General features: G+C 35.0%; 1 protein-coding gene across 2 annotated transcripts in view; it reads left to right on the top strand.

Annotated features, from left to right (window-relative positions):
• Nucleotides 1–16,688, top strand: part of APPL1 (adaptor protein, phosphotyrosine interacting with PH domain and leucine zipper 1) — a 32,636-nt gene that overhangs the window by 12,032 nt on the left and 3,916 nt on the right. Inside the window, exons 6-21 of one of the 2 annotated variants that reach the window (XM_043885850.1) lie at nt 291–332; nt 907–965; nt 3,757–3,903; nt 4,790–4,872; nt 5,591–5,749; nt 6,433–6,621; nt 8,567–8,609; nt 9,882–9,938; nt 11,050–11,141; nt 11,528–11,710; nt 13,060–13,112; nt 13,711–13,885; nt 13,985–14,021; nt 14,878–15,024; nt 15,601–15,651; nt 15,942–16,031. In XM_043885850.1, the coding sequence (XP_043741785.1) occupies nt 291–332; nt 907–965; nt 3,757–3,903; nt 4,790–4,872; nt 5,591–5,749; nt 6,433–6,621; nt 8,567–8,609; nt 9,882–9,938; nt 11,050–11,141; nt 11,528–11,710; nt 13,060–13,112; nt 13,711–13,885; nt 13,985–14,021; nt 14,878–15,024; nt 15,601–15,651; nt 15,942–16,031 (1,607 nt within the window). The remainder of the gene's footprint in view (nt 1–290; nt 333–906; nt 966–3,756; nt 3,904–4,789; nt 4,873–5,590; nt 5,750–6,432; nt 6,622–8,566; nt 8,610–9,881; nt 9,939–11,049; nt 11,142–11,527; nt 11,711–13,059; nt 13,113–13,710; nt 13,886–13,984; nt 14,022–14,877; nt 15,025–15,600; nt 15,652–15,941; nt 16,032–16,688) is intronic. The other variant, XM_043885851.1, reaches the window with a different exon arrangement.

Here is a 16,688-nt window from a genome sequence, read left to right as displayed (position 1 = left end):
TTGGATTCTGGTACTAAATCAGGATATTTGTATATTTGAGAATTTGAAGTAGTTTTAAAATTTATTTTTCTGTCATATTATAATTTGTGGCAAGTACAATTTCTGGTGGTGTAACAATTGCTAATGAAAGTAAATGTTCCCTAGGGCTAGTTGAAACACAGTAACTTTTTCACTTTAAATGTTGAAGTTTGAAATATTACTTGGAGTTTTAATTATAGCTTAAATTTCTAAACATAATTTAAGATAGTTCAGAAATATGCTAAACTTAAATTATTCTTGAACTTTTCCAGAAATATTGACATTAAAGGAAGTGTTTCAGATTGCCAGTAATGGTAAGCTCTGATTACTTTGTACAGTTATTTCTTGCAGTGATCCAAATGATGCACTTCCTTATCAACATAAACCTGTAGCTAGATTTTATGTAATAATCAAAAAGAAATGAACCTAATTAAAAACTTAAGTGAATATTATTTGAATCTGTTGTTATTTAAGTTGCACTGTTTGTCCTAGAAGAAAAATTTCAAAGGAAGTTAAATCTTGTGGTTTGTTACCTTCATGATACCTAAGAAGGTGGTATATATTTTTCCTTCCTTATTTTCCTGTATATTTCAAATTTTCTTTAGTGAGCATTTGCTGTTTTTGTACTAAAAATACTTTAAAAAAACTCTTAGTAGACTACTGTGTCCTTGAAATTAAATGTTTTTACCAATTTAATAAATAGAAACACACTTTAGGGTGTTTCTGTGTGGCTGTGAGGAACGTAAGGGTTCATTGATCACATAGTAGAGAATTCTTATTTTGCTTCAGTATATCTGTTGAAAGATGCACACGTGAAACCCATTAAAGCACTTATAAGTTTTGCAAAGTATTATTGCATTGTTGTTAATAGTCATTTCTGTTTTCCAGATCATGATGCTGCAATTAACAGATATAGCAGATTGTCCAAAAAAAGAGAAAATGACAAGGTTTGGTACATATTAATCCTTCAGTATCACAGTTAATGGGCTTCCCTGGCTGCTCAGTGGTTAAGAACCTGTGTGCCAACGCAGGAGACGTGGGTTCAATCCCTGGGTCAGGAAGATTCTCCGGAGAAGGAAATGGCAACCCACTCTGTTATTCTTGCCTGGGAAATCCCATGGACAGAGGAGCCTGGTGGGCTACAGACCATGGGGTCACAAAGAGTTAGACACAACTTAGTAACTAAACAACAACAACACATCGCAGTTAACAACTGTTTCATGAGATGGTCTACTTTTCCAGTTTAAAAATGCAGTTTGCCAGCAGTAACTTAGTGCATTTTGCTGTATTACTCTTAGTTTATTCTTTCCTGCAGTTACTTTAGAGCCTTTCTGTTAACTGTTAATTATCAGAGAATTATTAGTTGTCTTTTTAAACAAAATATTTTTCTGTTGATAGAATTTAATAAGTAAACATAACTATTCCAAAAGTGTAATTGATGCCCAGGTATAACATCATCCCCTTTCTCTTTGTATTTTGATCACATTGCATTTGTTTTGTTAAATATGTGTACTCAAAAGTGGGTTCTGAGATACTGTGGTGGAAACGTTGAACTGTTCCATACTCAACTGAATGAAATTCTGCCACGAGGCCCTCCTCCTTTACAGTGAATATATGTGTTCTGTGTGGATGGATGGATGGATGGATAGATGTGGGCCTCCACCAGATATTTGTGAGGGAGGTAGCCTCTGTGCCGGGGAATTGTATCTGCAGCCTTGCCTGCATCTGCTGGTAGGGGCACAGTGACCACTTGTGGGGATCCACGGTTGGGTATGATGGACAGTGGAGCAGCCGCTGTGACACAGAAAGGGGGTATTCTCTCCCAGAATCAGCACACAGGCTTGCTTTCTTTGACTACTCAATTTTGTGCAGATATTAATAAAATATACACATTTTAAGAGCTACATTCATTTGTTATTTTGACACAAAAAGGTAATTAAAGACTCTGAGGATGAATTTTATTTTACATTGCCTCTGGCTGTTACAGGTAATTTTTAAAAAATATTTCCACTAATTTACTTGAAAAATTTGTTGAGCACCTACTACATAATGGTGACTGTGGGGGAAACAATGTGAATAGGTTCCACTTCTGTCTTCAATGAGTGGATAATCCACATTTATTAAAGGCTTCCTGTATGAAGGCATACGGCAAGAGCAGCTGCCAGAATACAGGGATTAACACGGAGTTAAGTGCAGTAAAGAAGTCTTAACAAAATGCTGGGAGAGCACAGACAGGGCAGCGTATCTTCTGATTGGTAACTTGGGAAAGGTTATGCTTTTAGGAGGTGCCATTTGCACTGAAGAGGAGCAGATACCAGTGGTTTGGGATTAGGGGAGAGGGCATTTCTAGAAGAAAAACAGCCTCTGCAGAAGCACATGGTAGAGTCTGGAGAGTGTAAAAGTTAAGAGCACTGGCTCTGGAGTCACACTGCTTGGGCACTAATCTCAGCTCTGTGGCTTATTTGCCTGAGGTCATACACTGGTTAGTTAATTTCCCTCTCAAAAAACTCAGTAGTGGTGAAGATGAAAGAGAATACATATAGATCACCTGGCTTTTAGCAATTATTATTATTTCTTGCAATAATTATAATAATGGAAAGGTAATCATTTCAGTGCATCTGGAGCACAGGATGTATCGGGAGGAGGTATGACTAAACAGAAAGAAAGTAGTCATTTGGGGCCAGGTTCCTATGCTAATGACTGAAATATGTGTTATCGAGGGTAGGCAGCCACCAAAGGATTTTAAGCAAATGAATAACAGCAGGCAATTGTGTTAACAGAATTAAAATACTAATGGAAATATGAAGGGGACAAAGCTAGAGGGAATCCAAAGAAAAGGTACTGGAATAGTTTGCAGAGGTATTAGAAGAACCTCAGATAAGGTTGCGATTGAAAGTGGAGAGGAAGGAATACTTTTCAAAGATACTTTGTAAGTAGAATTGACAAGACTTAAGGTAGGAGGAGGAATAAAAAATGAGTCCTAAAATTCTTGGATGATGGATGGATCCAGGAAAAATTAAAAGAACTAAGTAGAGGAGCAAGTTTTATAGGGAGGATACTGTCTTCAGTTGTGTACGTTTTCAGCACACACACACACACACACACACACACACACACACACATAAAGAACCCCCCTGGAGATCTGCTTCCTCTAACAACTGGGCGAATGAGGGGCAGGATATAAAAACTGGGGAGTCATTGGTGCATTGGAATATTCTTGGTACTTGATTTGGTATTCTAAGGAAAGCAGGAAAAGAGAAGAGACAGAATGTATTATGTAACAGGTGCTCAATGAGTATTTATCATCTGAGTACAAGAGACATGGTTTAAGTGTGGGCGAAGGAAAACAAATATAAGAAAAGAGGCGCAGTAGGGAGAGAATGGTATGCTGTGAACTCAGAAAGGTCAAAGATTAATGGCTAAGCTAAAACCAGACTGTTGTTTGCTTTTCCTCCAGGCTTTAGTTCAGTCACTATACCATTCTCAGTTATTTGCAGAATTCTGCTTTTAATGTGCATTTTAAAAAGAAAGTGGTTGGTAGTAAAACAGGAAAACTATCTTATCCAATATTCTTCAGGATTTTTATCTCAGAAAATAAGAAAGCTATGTACAATTGCGGGCAATGCACTTTTTTCCTTGGATAGTCTCTTCCCCTTGGCCACTACTAAAGGTAACTTAAAATCAAATAAATAATTGTATTTTTATAAATAATTGTATTTTTAATTTTTTCACTCAAAGGTGAAGTATGAAGTAACAGAAGATGTCTACACTTCCAGAAAAAAACAACACCAGACCATGATGCATTATTTTTGTGCGTTAAATACTCTTCAGTACAAAAAGAAAATAGCATTGTTAGAACCTCTACTTGGGTATATGCAAGCTCAGGTGAATACTGTACTGTGTTTTGGTTTGTAACTGTCCTAAGAACTTTTTTTAAAGTTTGATTTTTATGTTAAATGTAAAGATATTACAAACTAAGGTCAAAATACTCACTTTTGTCTGTTTTTAAAGCATTTTTTAAAATGTCGTCAGTGTGCTATCTTAAGGAAGTTAGGGAGAAGGGTTTTCCTTGCAAATGAAGATTTCAGATATTTTAAGGTAAATGAAACACACCTACCTTAGATTTAGACCGTGTCCGTCTCAGTTGAGGACAGGGAACAGAAAGCTAAGGGAACTCCGGAGATGCTCCTATTGCTCAAGCTTCCACTCACTCTTGTTTTATAATAAATCTGAAAGAGAATGGACATGCTTGAGTTTGTCTCATGTTCCCTGCATACCTCCTGAGTTAAAATTAATGGATAAACTCCAGAGTATTCCAAGAGTTGTACATCAGAAAATTAAGTTTGAGTAACATAAGAAAAAATGGCAGTGCCCTAAAAGGAGGAGTTTATGAAATTTGAATATTCCTTTGAAAATGAGTGCTTATTATTCCTCTGATATAAAATGTATCTTTGTAGTAAACATAAAATAGTTTATCTATATGACTTACTTGAAATGTTTTAAAATATCTTTTCTAATTTTAAAAACTTACTTACCATATGTATGTGTTACTGTATAAGAGGATGCATGGTGAAATTTAAGTGTAGTTTCTTCAGTGACTCGATGCTCAGTAAAAATCATTGTAAACTACAACCTATTTTTACACAAATGGGAATAACCCTTTTTTACTTAACTATGTATCTTGGCAATTGTGTATATGATTCACTCTAAGTATTTTGTGTGTGTGTGTGTTTGTTGTTAACCCTCCCACTTCCACACCCTCTTGCCCCAGATAAGTTTCTTTAAGATGGGTTCTGAAAATCTCAATGACCAACTGGAAGAATTCTTAACTAATATTGGAACAAGTGTACAGAAGTAAGTATTTTCTTCCTTAAAACTGAAAATGAAGTTAAGAGAATAAGCTAACCGCTAAATACCATAATCTAAACATATTTAGCACTTAATTTCAGATGGGCTGTTTTCCCTGCCATGGGAGTGTTTCTTGAGTGGCTTGTGGATGCTTCTTGGTTTTCTCACCATCTTTTCCATAGCATTTGAACTCTGAATTTCATAACAGTGTCAAATCGGATGGTATTTTTATTGATTTGAAACTAGGTTTTGTGTCTGAATATAACAGGCACCTAATAGTAATTATCCATAAGTGAATTATCTTCACAATTATCTAAATTACAGAGTATGGATGGGAGATTATTAAATAAATCTTGCTTCCGAAGCCATGAAAGATTAGAGAGAGAAAGCAGTTCTAATCAGCTTCAAAATCTGAGCAGTCATGTGGTTAATCTGTGATATGGAAAGAGATGAAAATGATTACTGTTTAAAGGTATAGGACAGAGCAGTTTGAAAATTCCTCCAAAGTGAGTCATTTGGTGTGGATTCATTAGTTTTGGAATTTGGTATTGTTTTCAAAATATCTAAAGTTTCAAAACGTAAAGCTGCTTTATAGCATGCTACTTTAACCAGCCATGCTACTGCAGTTCTTTAGGAAAACGTACAGAACAAATATACAGAGAAATGAGATAGGTGAGGTGTCCTTTGTTGTGGTTGGTAGTAAATAATCTGTTCTCTGTGTTAGTGTTCGCAGGGAAATGGACAGTGATGTAGAGACCATGCAGCAGACAATAGAGGACTTGGAAGTAGCCAGTGACCCCTTATACCTGCCTGACCCAGACCCCACAAAATTTCCTGTTCATCGAAACTTAACCCGAAAGGCTGGATACCTTAATGCTAGGAAGTAAGAAAACTATTGTTATTTTCATATAATGTGTATCAATTAAGGCAAGAGCAAGTCAATATACTATACAGTTGATATCTCCAAATTGTTTTGATTTTACTAAATATAGAATATTTTTACTAATACCACAGTTAGTATTTATGTCAACTTTTTGACAGATGAGGTACATGAGTAATTTTCAGAAGTAAAATTCTATTTAGATTTTTACCAAATGATTTAGAATTATTTTAAACACTGAAACCAATTAGAGTTTAAATAAATGGCATAACAAGTGACTGTTATGATAATCATTATCATAATTTAAAATATATGTAATCACACCATCAAGTCAAATGTTAGATTTTACCTGAAGAAAGGATAAAGGAAGTTAACTCGCAAAGTAAAATAAATTCTTTTGTTTTGAATTTATTCCCTTGAATGTTGAACTATATTTTATGGAGCATCATTATGATAGCTACAATTTGATCATTTCCAATCTTGTTTTGGAAATATATACATGCTCACTCACATAAGGGGGTCAGCATATGTGAATTTATGACTGAAAAACTGATGTTTATGTTTTTTAGGCACCTTGGTGCCTTTTTGCCTGCAAAGTCTTTGTGATGGGCTTTATCTTGTGTCTGGCTTATGATGAGATTTTAGGTGTGTTGTTATTAAAGAATAAATGTACTTTCTTCATTTAGTAAAACAGGCTTGGTGTCATCTTCCTGGGACAGACAGTTTTACTTCACGCAGGGTGGAAACCTGATGAGTCAGGCCCGTGGGGACGTAGCAGGAGGCCTGGCCATGGACATAGACAACTGCTCAGTGATGGCTGTGGACTGTGAAGACAGGCGGTACTGTTTTCAGATCACTTCTTTTGATGGCAAAAAGTTAGTATGTTTCTCTACTATTAAAAAAAACTGTCATAGCTTAAACTACTGAAATGGGGGATAATTCCTTTGCATTTGGACAGTGTGTAGATCTTTTAGAATTGTTATGTATTAGGATTATTTCCTTTTTAATTTTGTAGAAATTAGTTGAATTTTCCTTTTTGACTTGCATAAATGATGTCTTAATATTTTGAGGCTGTCAAAGCAAGTTTATGTTGTAAAGACGTGTGATTTCATGTTAAGAGACTGGTTACTGAAAGTCCAGGTGTAGGGAAGTCAGCACAAGTTAGTATGAGGAGTTTCAACATGGGGTCAGAAAGTTTGAATTCTGAATCCACCAGCTACTTTGTAGTCTTAGACAAGTTATCTAACCTCTCTAAGCTTCATTTTTCTACTTGTAAAATGGGAGGTGGGAGGGTCTTCATTTCTATTTTATAAATTGTTATGAAGACTAGAAATCTAACATGTAATGTGCCCATGTGTAGTAGGTACTATTAATAATATTTCAAAATGTTAATCATACATTTCTGATTATATTAATTATTTAGGCCATTTATGGTTATATGCCATTTTTAAAACTTCTGTTACCTTTGCATTAAACAAGACTCCCATAAAATAGCTTTTAAAACAAATTTTTGAGAAGCTCAGAAAAAACATAAAAGGGAGTAAAAAAAAATATAAAAGGGAGTATGAAAAAACCTCACTAACCAGAAGCAACAATTAACTTCTTGGTTATTGCCTTACAGTTTTTGTATTTTGTTCTAAGTACATTTTTTAAATGGTTGAGAAAATACTGAATGTTTATTTCATAGTCCTTCTGTAAACACATAATGGATGTCAGTTACAGTATGCCACTATGACACTAGATGTTGGGAGTCCCTCTGTTCCTTTGTCCAAATAACCTAACTGTTAATGTTACTGGATGTATTTATGTTTTTATATTTTCAGTTTTCTGCTAATGCTTAACATGATTTCCCATTTCATATTCCCAGTGTGATGCAAAATTAGCAAAAACAATTTTTTTCCTAACTCTTAAAATATTAACCTCTATAGATGAACGTAGCACCTATAATACAGAGTGAAGTAAGCCAGAAAGAGAAAGACAAATACTGTATATTAACACATGCATGTGGAATATAGAAGGATGGTACTGGTGAACCTGCAGGGCAGCAATGGCAACGCAACACAGAGAACAGGCGTGTGGATGCAGTGGGGGAAGGAGAGGGTGGCATGAATTGAGAGAATAGCATGGAAACATATACATGACCACATGTCAAGTAGATAGCCAGTAGGAGTTTGTGACACAGGGAGCTCACCCCAGTGCTCTGTGCAGTCTAGAGGGGTGGGATGGGGTGGTGGGAGATGAGAGAGGTTCAGGAGGGAGGGGACATGTGTACGCCTGAGGCTAATTCACGTTGATATATGGCGGAGGCCAACACAATATTGTAAAGCAATTATCCTCCAAAAAAGAAGAAGAAAATATAAACCTCTGTAGAAACTCTGTATCTCCTTATGTTAGTGATTAATATATTGAAAAGTTTTACTTAATAATATTCAAGGAAAAATAGTAAATAAAGAAGTAAAATGAGTGTTTTCTATTAAGACTACTGACTTGTATTTGAAATATATGTGGTGAGTGTCAGAAAGTTGAAATGCGTTGTCTTAGTGTCGGTGTCCCTTTTCTGTACTCTGCCTGCTGAAAACCAGCACATTTCTTTTTTGGTACCTCTTGGCATAGATAGACAAAGTGAAGAGCTGTTAAAATCTAAGTCTGATACCTCTGGTAGTTAGTCTCCTTGGTTACATGTTTTCTGTAGTGTTTTGTTTGTTGATACTGATTGGTTTTATGTGTATCTTTAAAGGTAAAAATTTCTCATTCATGTTAAAAGTACTTCAGAAAAAGTTGAATGTAAGACTTTCTTGGTTTTTTTTTTTTTCTTTTCAGGTCTTCAATTTTGCAAGCAGAGAGTAAAAAAGACCATGAAGAGGTAAAATTTTATCTATTCATATTTGATTTCTTTAGCACCACCTTAAGCAATTTTTCTGATGACAGGACATGTTGATGTGTTCATTTCAGAAATTTGGGCAATCCTGGTTTTTTCATAAAGGTCAGTTGTCCCTCAAGCAACATTCTTAAGTTTCACGTGGAATTTTGTAAGTGGACCTATAAGGAGAAACCTTAGAGATCATTGTTTGCTGTCCTTTTAGAAGCTCAGATTCAGAAATAGCCTTGTGACTGCTGCTCCCTGGCAGGCTGTTAGTATCATGAGGCTAGAGTTAGTTTATTCCCTTCTCTTACCAACCCTCTGAGACAGTATTTGCTGCATTAAGAACATAGTAGCAGCAGATGTAGCATGACAGTAAGCAACTAAGGCTTAAAACCTTGGGGAAATGAAAGAAAGAAAAACAAAAATCTGGGAGTGTTTATTCTTCCTTGTGACTCTTTTGTTTTTGGCTCCACTTTTACTTGTAGTACACCAAATATGGAAGGTAAGTTACTACTAAGAACTGACAGTTGAAAAACTGTGTCTTGAGAAATCGTCAATGAAAATATACTCTTTAGTTGATTCTGAGCCATTTTATCTGGTATTACATAATTGTCTTGGTAGAAGACAATGTTGGAAATTACATAGAGATCAACTTTTATTTACTTCTTATAGAAAAGAGTAGGTATTAAAGCCTGCTTTTGATCCCTGAGGAATACAAATATATGTCTGCTCTTTGCAGGGTTTTTACCAAACAGAATAAATATTAGGTTAGTTTTATGAGGCTCCTCAGGTACCAGAATCCTTGAGAGTGAAGCAGAGGATGTGGGGCGAGTGTTTTCTGTGTTATTTATAAACCTGAGTGGGAAGTATGTAAAATATATTCACAAGGAATATATTTAGCTCTTAACTTTTTTTACATTGGTATTAATCATGATATCTGAGTCCAGACTGTTTTATTTGGTTGGGATTGGAGGAGGATGTGATATTAAAAAGATAATTACAGACTACTAAATTATAATTTAATATGATGGCTATATTTTTAATGAAATAAATATGGGATTTAAAAATAACAAATCTCTTCAGTGTTCTGTTATACCTTCAAGTATTATACATATATATGCTTTTGTATATAGGAAGGTATCTTATAAGAAAGATTATATGTTACTTCTACTAAAACTTCTATGTTAGTTAAATATTGAATGCTCTCTTTTAGAAGGGAATTTCTGTAGAAAAAAATACTAATCATATTTTTCTGTTTTTTCCTCTTGGCAGTGGATCTGTACAATAAATAACATATCTAAACAAATATATTTAAGTGAAAACCCAGAGGTAATATTTTTATTTTATGGTGTCCAGATCTAGCAAAATTTAGTAATTTGGTGGCTTATATGACTTTTATTACATTTTCTCAAGTTCTGTAATCTTTTAACTTGCTCCTGAATGTTTTATAATGATCTTATGAATTTAAGAAAATCAGTGCTAACTGTAGAGGAGTCTTTTGCTTTTACTAACTTGATCTCTTGCCAATCTAGATTTTTCTTTCTGTTATGTCACTTGGAAACAACAAAAAATTAAAATGCAAATTAGATGATTTGTTTATTAACAAGGAAATTATTAACTAGGGACTACAAAGGGAATACAGAGTTTGGATTTGAATAATTCAGACTTACTGTACTTTTATCAGAAGTCAAAGTTTTAGTATTTTTGAACTTATCCAGAATTATTTATGAGAGAAGAAATATTTAATAACTTTGTGATAGTGTGTTCATATTTTTGCCTAACTATAAGACACAAGTGCAAAAATGTTTTGTGATTATTTTTTCTAGTGTACATACTGTTTTATTTAGCTCATGTTTTAAATAAGTTTTAAATTATTTAATAAGTTTTAAAATATTTCTTATGGAAACTTTTTTCAAATCTATCCTGAAAATATCCATATTAACTTTATCAGTAAATACACAGATATTTCTGAGCATAAATACATTCTGTAAAATTATGTAAACTTCAGCATCATAGTCATATACTTAATATTTTGTGATTATTTCTTACTCCTTTTAAATTTCTATACTTAGCAAGTTTGAGTGCACATATGCTAGGCACTGTACTAGGTGCTAGCAATACAAACCTTAATCTTAAAAAGTCTGGGAGTTAAAAATTTAAAGAAAAAACAATATTTCCTATTATGTATATTAATAGAAAAAAAATCAGGTTTTTCCCTTAGATTTATAGGAAGTAAGAGGAAACTTAAGTTATAATGTTGTGAAGTTAATCATACATATATCTTAATACTAAGGCTAGAAAATGTGGAACTACTTTAGTAACTTTTACAAAAGTACAATTTAAGTTTACAATTTAAGTCAAGACCACTCTGAGAATTCAGAGTTATATTTAAACTGTTGGTTTTCTTGCTTTACTAACTAGTCCTTTTTTACAAAAACAGGAAATCGCTGCCCGAGTAAATCAGTCAGCCCTGGAAGCTGTCACCCCTTCCCCGTCCTTCCAGCAGAGGCACGAGAGCCTGAGGCCGGCGGGGTGAGCTCCCAGGCCGTGGGTTATTCAAAGGGCTGTGTGGGCTGTTGACAGTGTCAGCAGACACTTGGATTTTAGCAGTGCTAGCTACATTAGTACAAAATAGTTCTACAAAATGTATTTTCAAATTGGTGAATTCACCAGCAAGAGCACTAAATAATAAGGATTCCAAATTTCCTTAGTGTTCATCCCTAGGTTAACGTGATTTATGTTTCTGAATTTAGTAATTGGAAGGAAATCTTTTGATAAAGTAGCTGTGATTTGGGATTGTACTTATTAAAATTTGTTGTCATCGCTTTATAAAATTATATTTTTTTCCTCATGGTTTCAGTGTTTAATGTCCAAGAGAAAACTAAATGTAATGCCTTCTTGTTTTCTTCTCTGCTTAGACAATCTCGGCCACCCACAGCTCGAACCAGCAGTTCAGGATCCTTAGGATCTGAGTCCACAAATTTGGCTGCCCTCTCTCTAGATTCTCTTGTTGCCCCAGATACCCCAATACAGTTTGACATCATTTCTCCTGTGTGTGAAGATCAGTCTGGCCAGGCAAAAGCCTCTGGCCAGGGAGGCAGGTGGGTGATAGGTCTGTAAAGCTGTAAGGCTTATGAGTCCATTTCTGCAGTTGAGAGCCATCTCTCACACATCTTGTGCATCAGCTATGTTTTTCTTTCTGTAATTACCTAACAGAATTTTGATAGTTGAAGAAGAATCATGAAGGCTTTTCTCTGTTTTTGCCTCAGTTAAATGAGTTCAGATAATTTAGTTTTAGAAATACTCAATTCTGAATAGTTTATCAGACCTACTTCTAAGGTATTTACTCTTAAAATTACAGAAGAAAGGTGACAGTCCTGTGACAATAAAGTTGATATCATGACAATATTTTAATGTATGAGAGTAATATATATGTGCCATAGGTTTATTGGAAAATGTTATCTTGTGTTAGAATAAGAAATCTCCAGCAAGGTACTGAGACATTGTCATGCTGTGAATTATTAATGAATTATCTTTATTTATGTAATGATAAAACCTTGTCAAAGTAGTTAAAATTTGTCTTTGGTTATGGATGAGGGAAATATGGCTTAAGGCAAATCATTAAGTAGGTTGGACACTTAATAAATTAATAATGTAGTAATTTGGGTATACATGACCGAGGCAAAGAAAGAATAATTTACATTTGCTCATAGGAATATACTTAGCATTTGATATAATAGGTCAGACACATATTAGGGAGATCAATTTCGTGTTATCTGAAAGCCAGTGTTATCTTAGAACCACTCAGCTCTCTGTTTGCTTGTAAATCCCACTTTGGATTGTACTTTTCTTCCTTTATTGTGGGTGTGTCATGAGCCCAGCACACTTAGGAAGGAAGTTGCTTCCATCTCTGGTTAGCTGTTCTTGCATTCTGTTACGTGTGCCTTGAGAAATCAGGTCTAATACTAGAGAATGTTCAAATTATTGTAGTTAATTTGCATCATGTACTTAGAGGACATAACAGGTTTTTGGTTTTTTTTTTCCCCCCACAATCCAAGGAAATTTCTGGCATTTTTCTCATGTAACTAAAGTTGAAGGTAAATCAGCCATTTCTCTGTCCTAGTTTATTTAAATTCAGGAACTTTTGCAACATGGTTTATTTTGATGTTGATTTTTGTATGTCTGTGACTAAACATCCTATCTGTCTACATTTTCTGAAATATAGCAACTTTGAGTTCAGCCTATTAGTGTGAGGGCAGGGGCCTTCGTCACAAGTAAGTTGGTCATCAGTAGTGTTCTTAACAGGAAGGGGTATTTTTGAGCTTTTAAAAATGTGTGTACAAGGTTTCCTGACTTTTAGTTTTTAACTCTGGGTTCAGTGATTGAGATTGCTTCCCTGTGGCTCATGGTGACTGACCACTGGATCATAATTTTTTAAAATACTTTTCAGGCGTACAAATCCATTTGGAGAATCTGGAGGAGGTACAAAGTCTGAAACTGAAGGTAAAATAAGTGTAGTATTCTTATATTTTAAAGATTCTCAGAGCAGTAAACTGCAAGAAGAAATTGTTGTTTACATTTGTTCTGCTATATGTTTTAACGGTATCTTTACTTCACAGTTTTTTCTTTTTATTCATAGTGCACTTAAAGCAACAGAACTTACTAAGACTTAAGATTTCATTATTCACACAGAATTATAGAATATCACACTTTTGACCTCATAGTCAGATTCTCATTGTATAAGATATCCTCTGACCTTTCCTAACAGCTGTTTTCTTCTGGTTCTGGAGCATAATTTTTTTTTTCCTTTTTCCCATACTTATTTACTTTGATATAATTTCAAACTAACAGTAAAGCTGTCAGAACAGTAAAAGGAATTCTTTTAACTCAGAACCACCAGTTGCCGAAGCATAATCTTTTGCTGTAGGAATTTGAGATCTTACTTTTCTTGTAACATGAACACTGTAGTTAGGAGTTATTTCTGAGTGCTTCTGCTAGATTGAATATTTCATTGGAAAACCTAAAGAAGGCAGTGTATTTAATTTCCTAGGAAAAGACATGTGGGATTTAAAATTACATGATGTACCTTGTTTTGTTGTAGAGTCTATACTTCATCAGTTGTTTATTGTCCGATTCCTTGGTTCTATGGAGGTGAAATCAGATGACAATCCAGATGTTGTTTATGAAACAATGCGCCAAATTTTAGCTGCCCGGGCCATCCATAACATCTTTCGTATGACAGAATCACATCTATTGGTCACTTGTGATTGTTTAAAGTAAGTAGTAACCTGTCCCTCAAAAGACTGTGGGAATAAATATTTACTTAATTTTAGCATAATTAACATTTTTTTCCTAAATTTTGTTTATTATTATAGGTTAATTGATCCACAGACACAAGTTACAAGGCTCACGGTGCGTTCTGCATGTTTAAAGCTTTAAGGCTCTTTGTACATATACACAATTTCCATCTGATAATCCTGATTCTGTATATTTGGATATGGAAGCATAAATTATGATTGATTATTTTAGATGGTTATAATTGAGTTTATGACCATGTCACCAAAAAATGTTGTAACATTCCATGTAGTTGAAAGAATCAGTGCAGTCTGGTGTGATATTTAGTATTTATGTTTATCCATCAGTTAGGGAGCATACAGCGTACACTAAAGAAGGTAGCTCAGATAGTAAAGCGTCTGCCTACAATGCAGGAGACCCAGCTTTGATCCGTGGATCAGGAAGATCCCTTGGTCAGGACGATCCCCTGGAGAAGGAACTGGCAACCCACTCCAGTATCCTTGCCTGGAAAATCCCAGACAGAGGAGACAGAGGAGCCTAGTGGGCTACCATCCATCGGGTCACAAAGAGTTGGACACGACTGGGTGACTAACAAAGAAACTTAACAAATTAGGGAATTAAAGGCCAACATGGTTGAGTTTATTTTATAATTATCTATTTTGAAATGGCTGCAGGTGTGTGCTTCTGTTTAATCATTTAATAACAGAAGCCATATTTGTTACTGAATTTGACTTTTGTAAAATGTGTTAATGACTAATAAATTCAGTATTCAACAACGTTTTAATGTTCCTGGCAATCCAAACCAAATGTGAGATTGTTTGTTCTTGGATTACCATTCCGTTAAGAAAAATGATTGACTCTAATGTTCTGTTTATGCTATTTAATAACTAAGTACATGAGTTTGTCATATATAGAAGTGCTGTTATAATGGTCTGAAAAAATTTCGTGTTTGCTTCTGATGTTTTCCATGCAGTTTCCATTACCCAATGTAGTTCTGTATGCTACACATCAGGAAAATAAGAGGCTTTTTGGATTTGTTCTTCGGACATCAGGAGGGAGAAGTGAAAGTAATTTGTCATCAGTCTGTTATATATTTGAGTCAAACAACGAGGGTGAAAAGGTACATGGCTTTTCAAGATGTGTTTCTATTGTGAAATATGTGTCAAAGTTCTTACTAAGATTCCTGGATAAAACTCCCAAACTTTGTCTAGTCCAACTGAGTTGCTTCACCAAAGCCTGTTGTTTTGAAGAGAGCTGAGCTGATGGGTTAGGCTATCTGACTCCACAGACCTGTGTCTTCCTGGCCATTGAGAGCTGGTGCAATCTTCTGGCTTCATTAACTTGTCTTGGAAATGCAAAATATTCCCATGATCAGCCATTTCCAAATGTCTCCAGCTTAGAGTAGCTTAGAATAGCTGCTTGCTTTGTTCCTTGCAGCTTTACCATCTTAGTGATGAATCTGAGATAACAAGAAGTGAGGGACTTGAAAGATGTGAGAGCCAGTGGTAGGAGCTCACAGACTGAAGAAAATACACAGAGGCTTGGTTTTGGAGCTGGAACATTCTTAAATCAACTTTTGTTTGAAAAAGTGTGTTATAATGGCTTATGAAACTAGTTACATCAGCCATTTGGAGACTTGAAATTATCACTTTGATGTATGAACTGTCTGAGTTTTTCTTAATTTTTCCCCCTTTAGATTTGTGATTCTGTTGGATTGGCAAAACAGATAGCATTGCATGCAGAACTGGTAAGAATCTAAGATACTTAATTTTCCAAGAATATTAACTCAAGTAATATAAGATCTTTCATATTAACAAGTAAATAAAAATGATTTTGCTATACAAAGTTAACAATAGATGCTATTGCTGATATATAGCATTTAGAATTTGGATAAATGGCTAACATTAGGATGTAAATTTTTGGTGTGCTTTCTCATATAAATGCAAATAATAATTTGAAAAGGTTACAAAGGTAATATTAATTGAAAAGTTAGTTATTTCATATTTAATTCATTAGTTGTATTCATCTATTCTTCAGGATCGCAGGGCATCAGAAAAACAAAAAGAAATAGAGAGAGTAAAAGAGAAGCAACAGAAAGAACTCAGTAAACAAAAACAAATTGAGAAGGTATGCAGTCCTAATGTCTAGATCTTCTCTGACCAGATATGATGTTTACAAAGAGTTTCCTAAATTCAGCACTGTGACTTTCATATTGGAATTTTCAAGTGAAGGTTCCATTTCCATTCGCTTAGCTGCGTCATAAACCGATGATTCACAGCATAGCAGAAAAGGATGACATCTGTCTTCTTGGCTTCACTGCTCAGCTTGTGGGATCTTAGTTCCCCCACCATGAATGGACCCGGGCCCTCAGCTGTGAGAGCGGAGTCCCAACCACTGGACCACCAGGGAATTCCTGACATCCGTCTTGTGATACAATGTTTACATTATAGTTGTATTGACATGTAGTATGACTTCTTGTTCAGTCGCTAAGTCATGTCCCACTCTCTGCAACCTCACAGACTGCAGCACGCCTGGCTTCCCTGTCCTTCACTATCTCCCGGAGTTTGCTCAAACTCATGTCCATTAAGTCAGTGATGCCATCCAACCACCTCATTCTCTGTTGCCCTCTTCTAGTGTGACTTGCTGTCTAGCAAGCAAACCAATATTCCAGTGAAGGTTGGAAGGTTGTCTCCTCAAAATAGGTCTTTTGAGAGGAGATATGTATGGCTTTCATCAATGGCAGTTAAGTGTGTATGTCTGTATATACTTTCTCTAGTTTATAGT

Source organism: Cervus elaphus, chromosome 24 (genome assembly GCF_910594005.1).
Source record: "Cervus elaphus chromosome 24, mCerEla1.1, whole genome shotgun sequence".
Lineage (NCBI taxonomy): Eukaryota > Metazoa > Chordata > Mammalia > Artiodactyla > Cervidae > Cervus > Cervus elaphus.
The sequence above is the reverse complement of the archived record's forward strand: the minus strand, read 5'-3'. Positions and strand labels throughout refer to the sequence as shown.